The sequence below is a fragment of the Styela clava genome, chromosome 1, assembly GCF_964204865.1.
Source record: "Styela clava chromosome 1, kaStyClav1.hap1.2, whole genome shotgun sequence".
NCBI classification, from domain to species: domain Eukaryota; kingdom Metazoa; phylum Chordata; class Ascidiacea; order Stolidobranchia; family Styelidae; genus Styela; species Styela clava.
Window position 1 is genome coordinate 9,509,003 of NC_135250.1, and position 20,477 is coordinate 9,529,479.

General features: G+C 33.6%; 4 protein-coding genes across 4 annotated transcripts in view; 2 read left to right on the plus strand and 2 right to left on the minus strand.

Annotated features, from left to right (window-relative positions):
• LOC120348241 (putative MFS-type transporter C09D4.1) overlaps positions 1 to 20,477 on the plus strand; it is a 282,049-nt gene that overhangs the window by 106,250 nt on the left and 155,322 nt on the right. The window lies entirely within an intron of this gene.
• LOC120345308 (thimet oligopeptidase-like) lies at positions 595 to 12,508 on the minus strand. The gene is made up of 15 exons (XM_039414707.2): positions 12,282 to 12,508; positions 11,840 to 12,029; positions 10,822 to 10,947; positions 10,522 to 10,654; positions 9,689 to 9,797; positions 8,633 to 8,778; positions 7,713 to 7,860; positions 6,837 to 6,951; positions 6,187 to 6,312; positions 4,537 to 4,727; positions 3,675 to 3,799; positions 3,135 to 3,257; positions 2,237 to 2,380; positions 1,803 to 1,957; positions 595 to 1,305 (listed from the first exon to the last, which is right to left on the minus strand). Exons 1-15 carry the CDS (start codon positions 12,430 to 12,432, stop codon positions 1,143 to 1,145), a joined length of 2,145 nt encoding a protein of 714 aa, XP_039270641.2. The 5' UTR covers positions 12,433 to 12,508; the 3' UTR covers positions 595 to 1,142.
• LOC120345317 (uracil phosphoribosyltransferase homolog) lies at positions 12,580 to 15,733 on the plus strand. Its single transcript, XM_039414718.2, has 5 exons — positions 12,580 to 12,856; positions 13,164 to 13,339; positions 13,914 to 14,075; positions 14,569 to 14,667; positions 15,201 to 15,733. The coding sequence occupies exons 1-5, from the start codon at positions 12,720 to 12,722 to the stop codon at positions 15,305 to 15,307; spliced, it is 681 nt and encodes a 226-aa protein (XP_039270652.2). The 5' UTR covers positions 12,580 to 12,719; the 3' UTR covers positions 15,308 to 15,733.
• On the minus strand, positions 16,499 to 19,631 carry LOC120341068 (lysM and putative peptidoglycan-binding domain-containing protein 3-like). The gene is made up of 2 exons (XM_039409502.2): positions 19,197 to 19,631; positions 16,499 to 19,080 (listed from the first exon to the last, which is right to left on the minus strand). The coding sequence occupies exons 1-2, from the start codon at positions 19,521 to 19,523 to the stop codon at positions 18,415 to 18,417; spliced, it is 993 nt and encodes a 330-aa protein (XP_039265436.2). The 5' UTR covers positions 19,524 to 19,631; the 3' UTR covers positions 16,499 to 18,414.

Genomic DNA, 20,477 nt, shown 5'->3' on the forward strand with positions numbered 1-20,477 from the left:
CCAGCGCAAATTTTTTTCTTAATGTTACTTTATGCAGACATAATATTACGGTATATGCCAAGTTATGCACGTGCACAGACAATAATTTTGTTTTAGGAAATCATTATTTTGTGGCTTACTGAAAATTATCTTGCACCAGATGCAGTTCGAGGACCAAAACAAGCCCACACCTAGGCATATGGCTATGAAGTTGTACCTATACCTTCACTATTACCTCTTTTGAGAAATCAATTAATGCCCAAAGCACTTCTAACCAACTTCTATATTATATAGAAATTAACCAGATCAGTCGAGAAAATGAAATAAATCAATTTCTCCAGACTCCATTTATGAATAATAATTTACAGAAGAAGTGCCATCAACATGTAACTAAGTCAATTCTAATCTGCTAACTATACTGTTCGTGCTTCGGTTTTCATGGCGATAGTTTACATAACAAGTGTATTTATTACCTCTGCGAACAAAAATAAAAGGCAAAGACGAAAGTTATCATATTCATAAAAGTCTAATGACGAATCAAGATTATATCTTTAAATAGGGTGTGAACTATTCATTGTGGAATTTCTGTTCAACTAACTCTAACCAGAAAAAAAATAAGTCTTAGACAAATTGAACTTTATTCTTTGCAACAAGATGAATTGGTCATAATGAGACAGATGAAGATAATAATGAACATAATTGTTTGCAACAATCAATCTGGTGTTCTGAAGAGATGTCTGCATAATCAATAAACTCCACAATGACAATCTTAATGAATTCAAGTTATGATCAAATTGGACTTCTTGAAAAGCACTTAGTTGGATGATTTAGTCTTTCATTTACTAATTGAATATTGGCATAAAAAGAACATTGATGATAAAAAAATGTAACATTCTAATAGTTTATTTAGGCATTCACTGAGATGAGCAGCAACATCCAACAATGCATAAACATTAATCATCACAGAACAGAAATTGTAAAAAATAGCCTTATCACACATCTACAGAATGTATATCTGAAATAAAGCAAAGGCTAACAACTACCAGGAATGCTGCTAAAGAACTATATTAGCCAGAAAATCAAAACCAAAAACAGCCAAACGATAGTCAAGAAGATATTTTTCTAATATATGCAGTTTAATTTCAAATTGTATTGATAAAAATTTATGCAGCAAGGCCTTTTGCTTTGAGAAAAGCAGCTTGAGTTGGATCTCTACCAAGAAAATTTCTCAGCATTTCACTTGCATCCTTAGATCCACCTGGTTTTAAAATTTTCTCTCTGTAATCTCGACCGACGGTAGTATCGAAAATACCTTCAGATTTGAATCTAGAATAAGATGAACACGATTATAGCGATTCCGAACCTTAGATCCAGAAAAAAACAAATCCACCAAAAAACGAAGTTCGGAAATAAAATTGTAACTCTTAACTCCAGGGGTTCCCAAACCGAGGGCCAAATCTGGCCCGGGTAACGATTTAAAATGGCCTGCCGAGCTTGAGTGAAATAGTGAAAGTTTTAGTGAATGTCAGCGTTCGTATTTCTGCATTGATTTCTGCAAAAGAATCAAACTTCAGCGATTTGTTCACTTTACCAACGAACTATTCCAGTTCTGAAGAAATACGACGTTAAGCGCCATTATGAGTCAAACAAACATGTTTCAAAAAATTTCAAATGTGAATCCACTGAACCCCAGCTAAACAGTCGCGCACTTTCGGGCACTACACTCTTCCAGCCCGCGAACATCCTCCCCATTCTAATTTTGGCCCACGGCCAATGAAGTTTGGGAACCCCTGCTCTATACGTATAGCCAATCAAACTGTTACCTCGAGTGATACATGTCATAGCAGAAGACTTCACTCCACAGATAACCATAGTATTGAGCATCGTACCCTCCTCCAAGATGTCCAAATGTTGCAGGCATGCATGTACCTTCAGATGCTGGAATGCCCAATATACTATCACATGCATCTGCATAGACCTGTGTACAAATGTTAAATACCGTAATACTTGATTGTAAAGTATGCAATTCAATATTCAAAATGGGCCCTCTAAAACTTGAAAGAGAAAATTTCAAAAGAAATTAATGCAATAAACTTCTAGCGACTTCTCTCAATGTACAAAAATTTGCAATCGATTTGCTTTTAATAATGACAACAACCCAACCCCAACAAATATAACAATTTTGCAAAACAATCCATACATACACTTCACATCCTATATTTAGCCATGTTCACAATTCAACTAGCCCAGTACAAACCTTCACTATATCAGCAGAGTCTCTTGTGTGGATGTTAAGATCCAAAGTAGCAAGTGTTATTTGTCTAAGAAGAAATACTCCAATATTCGCATTTCTTGATTTAACGAGACTGTCCATCATCTCGCTTGGAATTACTGATCCGTCCTGTCATAAAAAAACATTCTGAACTATGTTGAAGCATAATATTGATTAAGCGCAATGGCATAGTTGTTAGTCTCTGTGTTGGGCAGAAGTATATAAACTCGAGTCGAGTCACATGTCATCAGAGGGTCGAGTGGAGGCAATCCTCACTGGCGATGATGGTGAGTATGAGTCATTCCAGTTAAGTGACCCGAGTCCAAATTGGGTCGAGTCAATGACTGGAGTTTTCAACTCTGGTCAAGTCCAATGACTTGAGTCAATTCAATTACTCGAGTCCAACCTGGGTGAAATCAATAACTCTAGTCTAACCACTTGGGTAAAGTCAATGACTCAAGTCAAACTCTGGTCGAGTCAATGACTCAAGTCCAACCTGGGTCAAGTTAATTACTCAGGTTCAACGCAAGTCGAGTTAATGACTCGAGTACAATTTGGGTCGAGTCCAACTCGGGCTGAGTCGAGCCTTCCCAACAATGGATAAATAATGACCCGAGTGGCTTTTCACATAGAGCCTTGGTTGGAGCAGGCATGTGTAGCCAGAATTTGGACTGCAAGCTCCCAGGAGTCTGCGACAGAATTCTGAAATATTAGGATTGGGAATATCCAACTCAGAAATTCAGTGGGAATATCAGCATATGTCATAGATAGACAATAAAAGAAGGATTGCAATAAGTCAGGTGTGGATTATTTTACTTCACTCTCTAACTATAGAAAATATGATTCGTATAAAAATTTGCAAATTTGAAATAACCTATCTTACCTTGTAATGTTTGGACATTCTTTTTACTGCTTCATGTTCCCAACACCAATTTTCAAGCATCTGTGATGGAGCTTCTACAAAATCTCTTTCAACATTGGTACCGCTAAACAACTGGTATTCAGTCTGGAATAAAAAATTGAAATATGGATTGGTGCAAAGTGCAGTTTTAGGAGGGCAATTGTTATGGCATGCAACCGCATTGCAGCAGATGGGCGTAGTATTCTAATTGATTTGCATTTTCAAATGTTAATCAAAGTGTTAGAATTAACTATGATGGTATCGCAGGTTGAAAATCTCCGCCTACCCAACTTATTATACACTGGGTGAGGTCAGATTTAAACCAGAAATGTGTAACTTGCGACGCAAACACAATTAAGAACAACACTTCAACCGCTAACCGCTTCAACCTATTGAAGACTTTGCAAAACTTTTTCGTTTCAATTGAGAATCTCCAAAAAATTTGTAAATTTCAAAATTTCTGTTTCGACTCCGGACTCAAAGAGATATAAAAATACAACAAGTATTCAACGTAAATTTTACCTCTGAACATATTTGATGCATGACGTGACCAAATTCATGGAAATAAGTTTCAACTTCACTGTGTTGTAATAAAGATGGAGCATCTGCCGTTGGTTTACTGAAGTTTGCAACCATGGCTGCAACAGCTGAAAAATAAATAGAAAAAGAATAAAAAAAAATGGAAAAATCATTTAGTGATGATTAGCTATGCCTATTTTACAAGGCCACCGATATGTGAGGAGCTATCTTATTTGGGAAGGACCGGATTCTTTCTGGTTAGATATTGCCTACTCGATTTATTTTCGTCTTGTAGCAGTCCATGTCAGGCGTGACAATAATTGATCAGTTTTTTTTTTCAGAATCCTGGACTTTATATTAGAGGAAGCCATAATGTGTCCAGCCGTTATATGAACCACTTTACAACGGCAAGTCCAGCAATCCTCTCATACATAATTATTCTCCAGAGGGTTTCAAGTAGTGTTGCGATCGCTGGATCTCAGGATTATCAACTAATTCTTCAATCCCGATCCTGGAGTTATTTTGAATATAATCCAAGGATTTAATACATGAGGTAGTGCATTTTGTGAATTATACTTTATTTGCATTGTAATTGTAACTAAAAAGAAATTCAAATTTAACCAAAAATGTCAAGTTTTGAAGAAATAAGTTCAGAAAGTTTTCTCGTCAGTTTTACGAGAAATGAAAATGACTGTGTGTGTTTTCTTAATTTTTGATGGTGAAAATCCCAGGAAGTCCCGACCTCAGGATTTCAAATCTGGTCCCAAAATAGTAACCCTAATTTTAAGTCTGTGATTGCTTAGCATGCACAGCAAATATTGATTCATACAAAATCAATAAAAGCAAAAAAACATGGAAATGCTACCAAGCTGTCTCTTCCCATCAGGTTTCAAACATCCTGGCTGTAATCCGAAGCAAGCAGCATGTCCGTACTTTCCTTCTCTTGGATAAAGATCAAGATAAAATATTCCAATGATATTTTCAGAAACTTTATCAGTCACTGTATACATTGTTACTTCTTCATGCCAGAGAGTTACACCCTCAACTTTGTTGAATCTGAAAAAAGCGCAAATCACGAATGAAGAATAGTGATCAGCAGTTAAATCTCATTACCTAATTATTCCACATACAGAAGTAAACATGATGTAAAAATTGGATTTGAGGGTCAAAGGTGATGTGATACATCAGTACTTTTAATTGAGTAGCAACATCTATGAAGAAGCCAACCATGAATATGATATTTCCACTATTACACGTTTAGAAGTAAATAACTGAAGCACCAACAGGAATCATGGCAACAGAAGAGCAAAGAATAAAAAATCAGAGATAGTTAAAGGGATAGGGTGCATTAGCTAGTTGTTTTGTCTATGGTACCGTATTCTAACAGAAATTATCAGACAACATTACCCCCCCCCCCCCCCAACCCCTAAGAAATTTAATTATCTGACTTTGGGACAATCCGAATAAGTCTATCCGAGTCTTTTGTCTTATGCAGAGACAATATTGAAAATTTATATCCATGTTGATAAAAAAATGTAGGAAAATATTATCATCAGGAAATCAACAGTTAAATGGGCTGCAATTTTTACATTATATTTTTATATCATATTTTACACTACCCAAATAAATAGGAGTTTTTTTTAAGTTTGCAATGTAAATATGTTCGTAAGGACAAGCCAAATTTCACAGATGACAAATCATGACTTATAAATTATAATCAATTTCATAAACATGACATACAACTCTATCACAAAATAAATTAGTCTGGTATTATTAAAATAAATAAATATACTTCTGCCAAGTTCGGTGTAAATTTGCATACTTGATGCCATGTTTTCTTCTGATTGATTGTAAACTTACATGCAACAAAGTGATTTTTCAGGTTTGCGGGCCAATACCAAAATAAGGTCATATTCATCAATATGATAACAAACAAAAATAATTTGAATTGAATTTTGACCAAGGATGTTCGAGCATTTAGATTAAGAATAGGCAAAAGCAAAATAATTTATATTCCTAATGATTAAAGTGTTAAGACTTAAATATGGTGAAAACGCAGGCCATTTAAAATTGGTTGGCAATATCGTACTAGAAAGAATCTGATCCTTCCAAATTATTGCAGAGGCTTGATTATTGTAGAGCGAAACGCAAATAAATACGTAGCATAATTAATATTCTAACCCCTAAATAATCCTAAATTCAAGATTTTGGCTATATTAAATATAACAAGTTTGACATATAATCGAAACGGTCAAAATCATATATATTAATATTATGATCAAAACCAAGTCCGTATTGAAAGGTCAAGCGATAACCACGTCTTATATCATTAATAGCCCATAATATCATGTCAGCGAAAGCAAATGGTGGACAAACATAACATAATTGAAACGGTCATCATATATATTAAAAATCATGATAACCTAAGTTCATATTGAAAGGTCAAGCGACAGTCACGTCTCGTATCATTAATGTAAGATCAAGCCAGCGGAATCAAAATGATGGATGAACATACTTTAATCCTAACAATTCTTGATAAATTTCCAACAATCCGTCAGTAACAACATAGAGAGGGAAATACTGCTTCAATTTTTCTTGATCAACTGCAAATTTTGTTTCCTCAATTTTGGTCATATAATACCTGCAATATAGACATTCATATTTATCCCAAAAGAAAGGAAAGCTAACAAGATGGAATACCGTAGTAAAACCTAAGCTAAGTAGCTTATGATCCATTTTTAAGAAATAGACTTTGTGATCTTCCGTTATTAGGATACAAGGGACCATTTTTGGTCTGGGTTACCAAGCTGTAGTCGTTTTTGATTTCTATTGTAGATAGTGCTTTATGTCCATTCTCAAGTTTGACTTTTATAACCGAACTAATACAAATATGCATTTTTCTCAAACCTTAAAATGCGACATAAAATAATTCGAGTTTACTGCCGTGATATGGTAAATTACTGCAAAATTAACTGCATTAATAATTGCAATATATCATAAAGTAAATCCAGTAAAATGGAAGACATCATTGAGAGATTGCCTTGCATTGACTGCCTTAATTAACAATGTTTGTCTACATGTTATACATCAATATATACCAGTAATTCTTTTTATTACTTCAAAATTATTACAATTCATTGGTTGTTTCATAAAAAACAATCTTACCTCAAATCCCACATGTTAATTTTTCCATCAAATTCAACACCGAGTTCTTTGCATTCTTCTTCTTTCAATTTCAACATTTCCTTTCTGTCATATTCACCGAGTGGTTTCAGCTTGGCTGCAACAAAAACAAAACCAACCATTATCAAATTATTCATTATAAAAAAATAGTGAAAGTAATTATAATGCAGGGCAGGGGAGCTTGTTTAAAATCGTGATGGCTCTACCTCCAGTTAAGTAGCAATAGTACATTCAAACTGTTTAGTGTTTTGAATGGAAGTCCCAGCCCAAAATATAAATTTACAAAGTTGTTCAATTTGATAACATTTTGAAATATATCTAGCCTATAGGAAGATAAATTGAAAAGTTGAAAAAGGTTGTAAAATAGGCAAGATATGAAACCTAATAACAGGTTGCCTTTTACTGTGATGTTAATTATAGAATAATTATGAACAATGAAACTGATGATTATCGTAAAATTAGGCAGAGTAAAACTCGTTAAAATTGTTTTTTCAGAGCATTGATTGAAAAATTTGGAAACAAAAAATTGCTGAATGACTGAATACCTGAATAGAATATTGGTCTTCGAGTTAATTATCTAATTAGAAAATTTTTTATTCATGCTATCAAATGGATTTCTGAAAGACCAACTACTTTAATTTCTTCTATGCTTTTGCTCTTGTGCATCTGCTTGCAGGCAATATAGAAGTATATAAAAATCAAAAAGTTCGTACATTTACAATCAGGTCATGTCAAGGACCAAGAAATAGCTATGAGGTAGTGAATTGCACATAACAGAAGTTCTTGAAAAACAAACAGTGCTTTGCAAGAGACCATTGGACTAGTTCTGACAAACTAGTGTATTTTAATAATGCTCACCGGCTAAATTTTGAAGAAACGATTTAACATTTTCAGGATTTTTTGCCATTCTCATGTCATGTATGAATGCCGCATGAGTGCTAAAGTTCAAAATTTTTGCTTTTTCAGCCCTGAGTTTTACAAGTTCAGTCAAGATAGCAGAATTCTCCTGAAACACAGAATGTATAATATTTTAGTTCGACAAAATCTAAAACTAAAAGACGTAGAGTCCCTGGTAGTTATGAAATAATCTGGACATTTCCAGTCCCTGTGATGTTTAGGGTGTGCTGAATTGAGGCAGTTTGGATGATGGAGCTCTGACTAGATGGCTGAACGTGGTTCGCTTGGCGAGGTTGTACAAATTAGTAATGGGACATTTAAATGCAAGCAGTTTGCTCTAGTCTGGGGGTGGGCAAGGTTTTCGTACTAGGGGCCAAAAATTTTGCCACTGGACAAGCGGGCCATGTAAGTGTAACGTAAAAAGTTACATTTTAAGAACAATATTTACAGTGTTACAAAAGTAAATGCGAAAACAATGAGCCTCATGCCAAAACTAAATTTAATAGCAATCGCAACAAATTCCTTGAGCTTTTTTTAGCTAAAACATTAAAATTAGGTTTTAGTTTGGTTGTGGCAGCATCAGGCGGGCCAGATTGAATCATCCAACGGGGGCCAGATTTGGCCCGTTAGTTCAAGACTCTTGCCTAACAGATGGTCCCCATAACTACTGGTCCTTCAGCTTCATATAACAGGTAATAGAGACATTGATATCCATCACTTCACGTCAGCAAATTTATTGTTTACCTTGTGTTCATATGAGTTACCTTCAATAAGTGGCTTATTCTCTTTAGCCTCGATCAAAATGAAAATTTGAAGCGCATCAATTACTGTTACATATCGGTAATTTAATTCGAATTCAAAATGTAAAAAACTATACTTGCCTCTTTGCATCTAGAATTGAAAGCAATTTCCATTTTCTTTCGTGTACTTTCAACCGAACATTTCTTCATCAGTGGAAAATAATGTGGATATTTCAATGAAAGTTTGAATTTGCCTTCAGAAGTTTTTTCCAACTCATTCAGGAGGTCTATAAAGCAATAATGTAGCATTGAGACTGGAACCAATATAAGTCAAATTTACTATTTCAGTATAAAACACATTATAATAATTATGGTATATTAAATATTATGGGCGATATTACCGGTAAATAAAAAAATTTGCACAAGTCTTAGCACATTCATAACTGTTATAATATTAAATAAAGCAAAAAACTAAAATAAAAATTTATTTCATTGATCAGATTATCAATGCATACAAAATATTTTCCTGAAAATGATATATTTTAGATTCAAAGTTCAATTCATTTTTTTTTTTATCTTTGACAGTTCTAATTAGAATGTCCTATTATGATTGCATTATTATGAACGTACAAATTTATCAAACATGGCATTCCCAGATAAGGCATCCTTCAAAATTTAAATTCAAGAATATTATTTCAAATGCCAAACATCAGAAACTTCCTGTTTCGATTGTTTCAGATCACTGAAATTAACAATAATTTTTTGACATAAAATTGGATAATTAGTGTATTTCCAATGAAAGTGAGATCAAACCAAGGTCACGAAACAACAAAAACCTTTGATCATCAAAGATCATTGATAAAACAGTCCAGATTCACCACTAAAAATGCAAAGATCATGATTTTTGAGTAAACTTACAAGCGGCGCCTTAAACTAAACTAAAATATTTCATTTCACTATTGACAGAAAAACAATGATGAAACAAAGAATTATACAGAAGCAGTTCTTTAAAAAGATTTTAAGAAGTTACTTTGTGAGCGTGAATCTCCATAATAAATTGATGAATGAATATCTGGCACCACTAACCATTTCATGTGTTGCCTTGCCTATATAAAACATCATACAAAACATTGAGATATGGATATACTCACGAAACTTGTTTGAAAAAAATAGATGAATTGCTTTATAAAAACATACCTTTCGGTAGTCCTTTCAATTCATCTTCACTGAACTCCCAAGTTGAATTTTCCTCGTTCAAATTCTTTTGAAAATCGATCTCTATTTCGGTTTGTCTTTTCTTAATGGCCTGAAATATTAACATAAACTCTGCATTGCTATATTTTTTAACGATTCAACTCATTTGATGACCAACACAATATAAAGTGTATTTTCAACTTTTAGTGGAGCGAGCTATCTATCAAGCAAATATGGTTGGTAGAGCAGTGGTTCTCAAACTTTTCAAGCCCTGTCCCTTTTTTTAGAATTTGTCTCGCACCCCACCTCAAAAATAATTAGCTAATAATAAGCTACTAATACCTGATAATGAGGCGAAAGTATGTTTTATCGAAAAAACACGTTGAAAATATGTGTACATAATAAAGAAATGTTAACAATAAAGAAACATAAATATCAAAAATAGGGCGGCAAGTTCAAATCTAACAAATATTTTCATTTTTAATTATCTTCATGTCCACTCAAAAATTTGTCCACTATCGACCCCCCCCCCCTTGTGCCACGCCCCACCGTTTCTGAACCACTGGCCTAACTATTAGATCATTGTACCAAACTGCTATGGCGTCACAAGTTGAAGTTCTCAGGTAAAAACCCCATGCACACCATCTCACCCTTGGTGAGATAAATTAGGAAGGCAAAGCTGAACCAGAGAAGCCCTGGTCGTTTCTAAAATACCCACTCCCTGCGTATCAGTGGAGGTGATACAGAACCTTGTTGGGGTGGAGTTGTATAATTCCTCATGAGAAAGTGTCTAGATGGCATTAAATTCGTAAATATTTCTCAATGTTAAAGTGTACCATGACTTTTTCTTGTTCATTTTTTGGCAGACGAAGACCATTCCTTTGTCCTAATTTATTCATTCTAGTAATAAATCTTCTTGTTTCATCAGATAACTTCATATCCTTTGATTTTTCTTCAAAAGCAACAATGCTTCAAACAACAAATATATGCATGATTGAATATTCATTTCAGAGAACTCATACATTAGAATTTTTATATAATGTAACATAAATAAATATCCTATAGATTATTGACCAATTTAAGAAATTTTGTTTATTTTCATTTGTCACAGTGAACAATAGATTGAAAATATATACCGATCATAAATATCTTGTCGCATGCTGGTTTCGATCTCAAAATCCGATAATTTCTTATCACATTCAGTACTTGCATCTCGCAATGCTTTATCAGGGTGAATACTCTGATAAAAATCCAAGTTACACCTGAAGTATAAAAAGTAATGGATTACACAGTCATATTTTCGTCAGGGGCTCACACCGACGAGTTGAAAATTTTGATTTTGACTCTGAACTCAACTCCGACTTCAGCTCTCAACTCTTGACAAAATCAATTTGATAACAAAAACTTTGGGGTATAAATGTTTATAGACCATTAAAAACGTTTAGTAAACATAATGCTTTTTGAGTTCCTGTTAAAAAACCACCATCGCGAGTGTGCCGACTAGAAGCAATTAAAAATTTCGACTCCAAGGTCTCAGACATTCAATACTAACATAATTTCGCCCGTAGCGCCAACATAGCAGTATGTCAAAATTATAGTCACAGTTTTGAGGTTACCGGTACATTCTAAAACTTACAGGAAATGAGATAGCAGTCAGAGTTTGATTTTCTTGGACTAAGGGCTCAGAATGTGAAGAACCTAAACTTTCAACTAAAATAGAACAAGGTTGATAGATATGTTTTCCTAATATGACTTCTATTATTGCGAAATCAAAAAATACAGTCAAAGCCAATATTTATCAAGATATCATTCAGAGCCAAGTGTGTGAATAGAACCATTCTGTCATCGGGTTATAGGTTAAAGTATATTTTGATTTTCCCGCAAGAAAAATCATACACAAAACACAAACAATGAACACACAGAAGATTGGAAAAATCGGGTCAACTGACAAAACCTTTATACAGGTTTAATACATGCATTATCAAGTACAATATACTTCATTCTCCTCATGAACTCGCATTTAAGAACAGCAGATATTCTGAATACTTGAATGCTTCAACTTATGACTCAAATATAAACAAATGAATAAAATTTAAATGTTATTAATAACATTTGAAAATAATTAGTTAAAAATTCATGCAGGGAAGTATTCACCTTTCAACACTAAACGTGCAATCAGAATCTGCAATCGGCTTTATTGTGTTTTCAAACGTTACTTCACATAAATCTAGGTTTCCAATCTTGTCATAAAGAGCACGGGTTGTTTCAATCAGCTTTTCAGCTCGTTCTCCAATCTCAGGTGCTGTCATGTCCCATTTTAGTGACAGGTGTTTTAGAACAGTCTCTGAAATTTAAGGAACAATCAATTCATTAATAAATTGCTGAGACCATTAACATACGAGTGGAGGTAATTACTAGTAGCAGTAGTGCTGTATATATGAAAAAAATCTTTGCTCTTACCCAAAGGTAAACAATAACAATGCACTGTGACATGGACAAAACTTCAAATAGTTGCACTACTTTTAAAGTACAGTAATTTGTGTATAAATCTACAAAACAGTTAAATATTATCCCACAATCTTAAAAACAAACAAACCTTTGTTAATTGCTGCAGCCGGCATTTTCGTTGTGGAGAAATTTCGTTTTTTCAGGGTAATCCAAGAGAAATTTTGAAATGTGGGAACGTTGGTTCGAGCGATCAAAGAAACTACGCTTCTTGTAACTTTGATATAACTAGCTGTAAGCATAACCTAAGAAATGAGAATAATGAAAAAATGTGTCTTTATATCACGGAGTTGGCGGAACCAGAAAAACTGTACAAATTATAAATCAAAACACACGTCAGTTGACTCCTGAAGCTACACGTGTTCTTAATCGACTCCTTTACGACCTCTCGCGGTTACGTACGTAAACAATATAAGAATTGTTATCTGTTCTGTAGTTGGACGGGAGAGACGAGCGTTCAAGATAGTGAATCTTGTAATACAAACCAATTCTGAGGCTGGATAACAAATATCCAAATCCGAGTGAAAGTATGCCGATTTTAGAACATGACAGTAATGACGTTTTTGAAGAACCAATCAAAATATCTGTTACAGAGGCCCTGTCATCACTGCGTTTGATAAAAGTAAATGACCAAGTTCGAAGACTCCAGACAATAATAAGAGATAAGTATGTATTAATTTGATTCGTATGGATTATAGAAACTCTAACTTTGTTTCAGGATATACATCTGTTAAATACTGTTGCCTATAAGATTTATGAATTTACTGATGCCGCATATATTACAGTATTAGGGATTTGATTCTGTGACGAATAATGAAAATAATATTGTAATGCTGGTGTGTATCGTTTTGACTAATTTTTAAATTCGAAGAGAATGTAAGTTTGGATTAGACCAACTCTATTTCAATCAAAATGATGTTCTATTACTATTTTCAATACTTTCTATTATTTCAATTTACTTACTATTTTTCAGAACTTCATCCCGAAGTGATTTCGTTTTCAATGCAGATCGTTTAATCAGACTTGTTATTGAAGAAGGATTAAATTTACTTCCATATTCTACTTGTCAAATTGAGACACATTCAGATATAATGTGCAATGGGATTCGATTTGATCGAGGAAATTGTGGTGTCAGTATTGTCAGAAGCGGTAAGATAACCTCATTCCTATATTCAGGATTACAAATGTGAACTTATTTTGTTTTGCTTTTTTCGTTGTTTGAAGTGCTAATTCTCTTTAATATTTATTTTATCATATGTAACCATCTCTATACTATATTGAACTTTTCCCATTCAAAGATCATATATCTGAACAGCTTCCGTGTAACTACTTCAATTTATGATTACTCAAAGCGAAGCCACAAGAGCTAATTTTTCAAGAGCTAATAAAAGAGTTTCGAAAGAGTATGCAACCAGTAACTGACGGTCAATAGATTCGAATCGTTCAAAGAATTAATTGACAAAAAGAGTAATCCTGAACTAATTGTTCAATTTCCTGTATTGCTTCTATTATCTTATTTTGTGCAAAAAATATTCATTTAAAAAATATTGTCATGATTAATCTTTAAACAGTACTGGGATCACAACAAATTTTGTATCGAAAAAGTTCATCTTCATTAATGTGCTATGTGCTACAATTCTTAAAATTTTAAACTTTTAAGCATAGAAATTTTGGCAAAATTCAAAATCATTACATTTTTAATGTTTATTTTTGATATTCATAGGGGAAGCAATGGAACAAGGTCTTCGAGATTGTTGTCGGTCAATTCGTATTGGTAAAATTTTGATTCAATCAGAAGATGATACGCAACAAGCTAAAGTATTTTATGCTAAATTACCACCAGATATTCACAGGAGAAAAGTATTGTTGATGTATCCTATCCTGTGTAAGTTTCAATATTTAAATTTTGGATGCAATTCAAAAACAGCCTTAAGTTCTTTTATGGTAACAGCGGGGCTTTCAAATCGGAAATGTGGCCGCAGAACCCTAGTGGTTAAAGTGTTAAACTTTACTATGGTGGCATAGCAGGTCAAACCTTGGGTTTGAATTCCAAGCCCAGCATATCACTCCAGGTATAATAAATTTGTTAAGGAATGCTGCACTGGAAAGATTCCACACCCTCACAACAATCGTTGCTCCTTTCTAGCAGTGACTGCTTGTGCATTGTCTTGTTCTGAGCAAAGGTGTATAAATACACTGTGCCATTATTTACCCAATTAAATGTCTTTCTGCTGATCTATTTTGCAAAGAAGGAATTCCACTGTTACTAGTCGTCCATATTATCGATTTACTGCTGTTTAATGACACACAATTTGAGCCTCGTAGTATAAGTTTCAGTTTGCTTCCTATTATGAATCGAATCATACCTTTTTCTACAGCATCGGGAAATACAGTTCTTAAAGCTGTTGATGTCTTGAATGAACACAGTGTTCCAGACCACAATATTATATTACTGACATTGTTTTGCGCCCCAGAAGGTATGATGTGTATTTTTGTGTAAATATTCATTCCCCTAGTATAATGGTAAATCGAAACTATGATGTGAATGAGGACTCTAACACTGATTTTTGCACAGTTCGCTGAATTGGATGTTATGAATAAGATCAGTGGCTCTTAAACTTTTATGTGCGATTACCCCTTTACAGCGCTCCATATCCCTCTGCAATACAACAAAAAACATAGGCTTATAAGCGAATTTATTAAAAATCTGATCTTCACCAAGTTTTTGTAAATACAAATATTTTGACTTTTTGAGAATACCCGCTCAGAGTTTCTCATCCCCCATTGTATCTCTTTTGCCCCCTAGAGGGCGATATTGCCTACTTCGGCAATCGCTATATCAGATAATATTGTATTGTATAAAATTGCGTAAAATAAGGTCGGGAGCCTCGCAGAAAAGTCGAAAAGAGAGTTTTACTGGCGATCGCCAACTACTACAGTAATGGAAGAGGGCTATATAGATAGTAGTCGTTGTATCAATAATCTAATTCTTTTCCTATGTTATCGACAGGTGTCCATGCTGTGGCAAGCAAGCATCCAAACATTAGAATATTAACATCAGAAGTACATGAGAATGCACCAATATATTTTGGGAAGAAATATTTTGGAACTGATTGAATGCAGACAAAATATTTATTGTAACAAATGGCTTGCAAATACAGGGGCTTCGCTTGAGATTAGAAAAAGAGAATGTGTTATTTTTATTTTGTCTATAAGCGTTGATAATCGTTTTCTCTTTATAAAGTATTTGCATTTTAATTCTGTAAATCAGGTGTTGATGAAGTCTTGGAAAATTTTTTGAAAAAGAGACTTCTTGGATATCGTATATACTGTAGTTTGGTTAAAACTACGGTTTTACTGGTTTTATTTTCACAATGGATGCTAAAAATAATTATTTGTGTCATTGAACAATATTAATGTAAAATACCATCAGTTTTATTCTTTGTACATCACTGTTTTTTTGCTCAATCATATATCCAAACCATATTTTTGTGTCTGTGTTATTGGGTGAAGGTATTTTTGAATACATATCATGAAATGATAGAGTTATATATTCTGAGGTAGCAGGAGGACTGGGAAAATCATGCAGCAGTGCTGAAAGTCAAGACCAAATGCTTGACATCCTCATTGAAGATTTGATTCTCGCTGCCAATGTGTCTTATCCAGAAATCACGCTGTAGCTCTAGAGCTAACATAGCCCACCGGCCAAATTCACTAACCCATTTTGATGCTGCTACAACCAAATTTCAATTTAAAAAAAATGGCTCAAGGAATTTGACAGGATTGCGATTGAATTAAGATTTCGCACAGGGCTTATTGTTTCCGCTTTTGTAAAACTGTAAATAGTAACTTTTACATCACACCAGCATGGCCCGCCAGTCTAAGTGGGCTCCTGGTCCAAAATCCTTGCCCCCTCCTGTTCTAGAGCTTAATTCCTTACTGCGGAGCTGGACTCTCCATGACCACTACCATGGAAGCAATGATATCTTGAGGTTTAAAACTGAAGTTTAAACTTTTAAAATATAAGTTTGGCGTGAGAAACTTCGAAATCAATATTGAAAATTTCAATGACAAAAATTACCAGCTGGAAAGGATAGATTTTATTATGTGGTATGAAATATAAGAAAACTATGAATGAGAAAAAAATGATTAGATAATTGGATAAATTTCTAATAGCGCCACGTCTATCTAATATGGTTAAGATAGGCTGCAACAAAACATTACAGCATTTCCAGCCCTGATTGATTCTGAACCTGCTTTTGGATATACCTGATAGACTCTCAATTGCTGATATGATAATATAAATACTGCACTTTTCTCATATGTTCTATTTATTTTATGTTCAAAGGATCTCACAGCTCATCTACAACAAAATATATTATCGCACACACAAAAAATAAGATATTGGCTAGTCATAATTAAATTTAGAATATTTCCTAGACAGAAAATAAATATGCAATCATTATCTGTTATAGTAACTCTTATAAATTACCAGACATTACTAATATCTATTGCACAAGGTACTGTGCTATGCCAGATTTAATAAATCCTAACAATGGGCATGACAGGTTAACACTTTTTGGCTTTTTGTATGCACTAGTACATGACCCAAAGTTTGGATGCTTGTTTTTTCAACTAAAAGTCAAAAAATTTCGTATTTATTATGTTTCCTACTATTAATTGTATATTTGATAAGTATCACAGCGTGAAACTTGGCAGCATCTTTTGCTATGCTTGAATAAAACTATGTTACGCAAATGGCAAACGAGCGCAGCTTTCTCATTGGCAGGTTCAAGGTGATTTTGAAGGCTTAATTTGTATTATTATTCTAATTTTAATATTTAAGCATATATTCTTGGGACGCGAGATTCCACAAAATTTATTTTTCCTAAATTATGGTCAGTTAAAAAAAAGGTTGAAAAGGTCATGAAACAATTTTGTGGACAATATGTAAGTAAGGATATCAAATGACTCAAATTGGAATGAAAAATGGAACATTGTCATATATATAAAAACCATCTAGCAAAACAAAAGTTATTTCAAAATTCTTGCAACATACAGCTCTATAAAGTTCACACTCTTCCCACCATTCAAACTCAAATACCTAACTACTCAAGTGAAACAACCATATAATATATTATGTCATAAACTAACTATGGAAGAACACATATAATCATCAATAGATATACACTTTTTTATGAAAAGGTAGTCATTCCTATATTAATAGATAGTTGAGTTGCATAGCATTTAACAAAGATGGAACGTTCTGCTAATGAAGTTTCGACAGCAATATGTGAAAACCAAAATGGAAATTTGAAGATGTTATGTCAACTTTACATGCAGGTGACATCTAGTTACTAAGTGATCACTGGAGCATAATTGAAGGAAAATGACTGTTTAAATGCTTGGCCATTGTAAAAATTTACCCGCATATTTCTAAAATTATACCTAAGTAAATCACTTCATTCAAACATTTTTAACATTGACAGAATTACAACAGTTGTATATATAGGTAATGCGTCATATCTGGGAGCAAACCAAGTTTTTCCAGCTCTGTTTAAGGGGTAGAACTGAACTGAATAAATGTAATGCATGATTTAATTCTAAAAACAATTCTATTATCATGGAAATTGAGAAATGGCATCCTCTTTTTTACGATTTAGTTACAAAGGCCGTCTTCAGAAAGGAGTGGTTTAGTAAAAAAGGAACTGTTACAGCATGTCCTATTGACACGCAAACCTGATTTAAATTATAACGAGTAAATATTTAATTAACGGGTTGGGAACATATTAATTTTCATGATGTATAAAATTTGAATAAGCAGTGCCATGATTACAGAGGACAAACAAATGAATTATGTTGCCCATTCTCTTTTTACAGTGCAAAAACTACAACCTATATTTCCCATATTCTATTGGAATAAATTCAGACTACCCATAAAATATTGATCACTAAGCACGTTTTTCAAATTAGATATTTTCTGGTCACAAAATCATCCTTCAAATTTTCAAGTATACTGAATTAATAAATATATATATGAATGGTCAGGAAAGTTCAAAAATATGTTTGGGATTGATAACCTCTTCAAGCGCATTCTAAATCAATTCTAAAACCTTTTACACCGACGAAAGAAACCATAAACAATACCATACATTACCACAGCACCCTAGTTTCTATGGAACAAATTGGCAATAAGACACTAGATTCTAACTTCTGGCAGTACACTATTTCGATCTATAATACTCAAAAACAGCTAGGATGATAATAATAAGTAAAATGAGAAAAAAGCATAATATCACAGACCACCATTTTAAACCGCAATCCGCACCATTAGTTTTTTTAACTCTGTTTGGGGGAGGCATTGTCTGTTCGCTGGGATAAAATTGAATTGAAGACAGTACCTCATTTAAACTCTCATTGTGAGGTGTTTTATCATTTCCTATATCAGCTTTCTTGACGGTCTTTCTTATATCTTTATCAAGCTTTTTGAGGTAACTGTTCGTATCATTTTTATCAGCTGCGTCAACACGTTTTGGTCTGTTGGATTGCACTAAAAGTGATGCTGTTTCTTCTAAACTTTCTGAAGAATCAAATTCAGAAGAAGATTGTATTTCAGGACTCGTATTTTGCGATGATTTACCGGAACTATCAGCATGGCTTGGCAAGATAGTTTCGAAAGAACGTTTCACATCAGAGTCAATACTGGTTGAAATAAGAGCAGATGAAGAAGCAGTATCTTGTGAATAAAACTGATCATAAATTTCTCGATGTCTTTGTTTTTCCTCAGGAACTGTTAGTAAACTGTAGCGACTTACAGGTATTTTAATAGTTTTTAAAGCATAAAAATCCTGTTCCTTTATCAGTCCGTTTGCTCTTTTGATGTCATTAATCTGAAAAAATATGAAATATAAAACAAAATGACTGATAAAAGAAATTTTATGATAGATAAATAACACCAAATAAATAATATACTGTGTGAAATTTAAACAATCTTTATACAACTTACAGAGCATCCATATCGCAGTGAAAAAGATTGCAACGTATCGTTAGGCAGTATATCTTCGGTGAGTAACACAGTGTTTGATTTATTTCCATTACTAAAATTTCCACTTTCTCCATTTTTATTATAATTGGTATCTTTTAATTCAATTAGTTGAGTATCATCGTGCGTTTCTTTTACTTTTCTCCGCAAGCTGCTTTTTACGACACCGGATATTTCATCCGAACTGCTTGTTTGATGACCAGATGATGATAATGTATTATATTTCAAATAAGACTCTTTTTTGCTTAATAAAGCAGTGTCAGCATTTTTATATAATGCAGTACTACTCATTGCATTATGTTATTGAGCTAAAATAATATTGAGAAATATAAAAAACCAAATATTCCCGATAATTGTGCTATTGGTGAGCTTTTTGCGACCACGAATCCTTCTTCTACATTTTCGATATGGCATTTGTTTAAGAATTTTCAATATACATAATACAGTAGGCCTATGGGGTCTCGTGAAGTAAATGCTGTTACTGCTTAAATAACACCAAAAAAACGTGATGTGAAAAGAAAATATAACGTTAACCCAAACTTTGATTTTTTTAAAATAAAGGTCTGTCTCGATGGATCGATACACTTTATTTGGCATAGGACATCAATGCTTGGTTTAAAATTGAGTGGGTTGGATTTGAATTATACACGTGTTTCAAGAATTTCACTCTGTCTGTCAGATGATATTGGGCTGAAAAATTTCTCGGAAATAGCAAAAGATTTTTGTTTTTAAGGTTTCACATTGTGTATTCAAAACAGTTTTGTAGAAATGAATAATCTCTGCCGAACAATCTATACAATAACGGTACCTCAGCTTACTGGCTTACACAATTGAGGAATCAATCAATTGACCTTACTCCTACTGCAGTACTGTCTTATGCCTGTATGGTATGCCGTCATTAACTTGCATCTAACTTCACTGCCAGCTACTGACTTTCACTTCGAATGGTCACTTTTCTTACGATTATCTTCAGATCTGGCTCCAGGTTTTGGAAAACAATTCCACCTGCCTGAGGTGAAGACTCGAACTTGAAAAATTTCCAAGAATGACGGCGCCACTATGACGTCAGAAATAAACTCACCTGGAACTAACCATCCATGTCAAAATTACGTAAATATCTTCGGGTCGAACACTAGTGGTAGTGGAGAGCCGGAACCTGTAGTCTGGAATCCGGATAAAAAATTTTCTCGCTGAAAGTAACGAGCCACCAAGTTTAATCACAACTTTGATCACATAAAAGTGAAA

Excerpts from the sequence above, each read along its gene's own strand:
- LOC120345308 (XM_039414707.2), bottom strand. The coding sequence starts at position 12,432 with ATGCTTACAGCTAGTTATATCAAAGTTACAAGAAGCGTAGTTTCTTTG. Across the intron at positions 12,030-12,281 it reads GGCTGCAGCAATTAACAAAG|AGACTGTTCTAAAACACCTG; the intron begins GTTTGTTTGTTT and ends CTTAAATTTCAG. Across the intron at positions 6,313-6,836 it reads ATTAACATGTGGGATTTGAG|GTATTATATGACCAAAATTG; the intron begins GTAAGATTGTTT and ends TCTATATTGCAG.
- LOC120345317 (XM_039414718.2), top strand. The coding sequence starts at position 12,720 with ATGCCGATTTTAGAACATGACAGTAATGACGTTTTTGAAGAACCAATC. Across the intron at positions 13,340-13,913 it reads TGTCAGTATTGTCAGAAGCG|GGGAAGCAATGGAACAAGGT; the intron begins GTAAGATAACCT and ends TGATATTCATAG. Across the intron at positions 14,668-15,200 it reads ATTGTTTTGCGCCCCAGAAG|GTGTCCATGCTGTGGCAAGC; the intron begins GTATGATGTGTA and ends TGTTATCGACAG.
- LOC120341068 (XM_039409502.2), bottom strand. The coding sequence starts at position 19,523 with ATGAGTAGTACTGCATTATATAAAAATGCTGACACTGCTTTATTAAGC. Across the intron at positions 19,081-19,196 it reads CACTGCGATATGGATGCTCT|ATTAATGACATCAAAAGAGC; the intron begins GTAAGTTGTATA and ends ATATTTTTTCAG.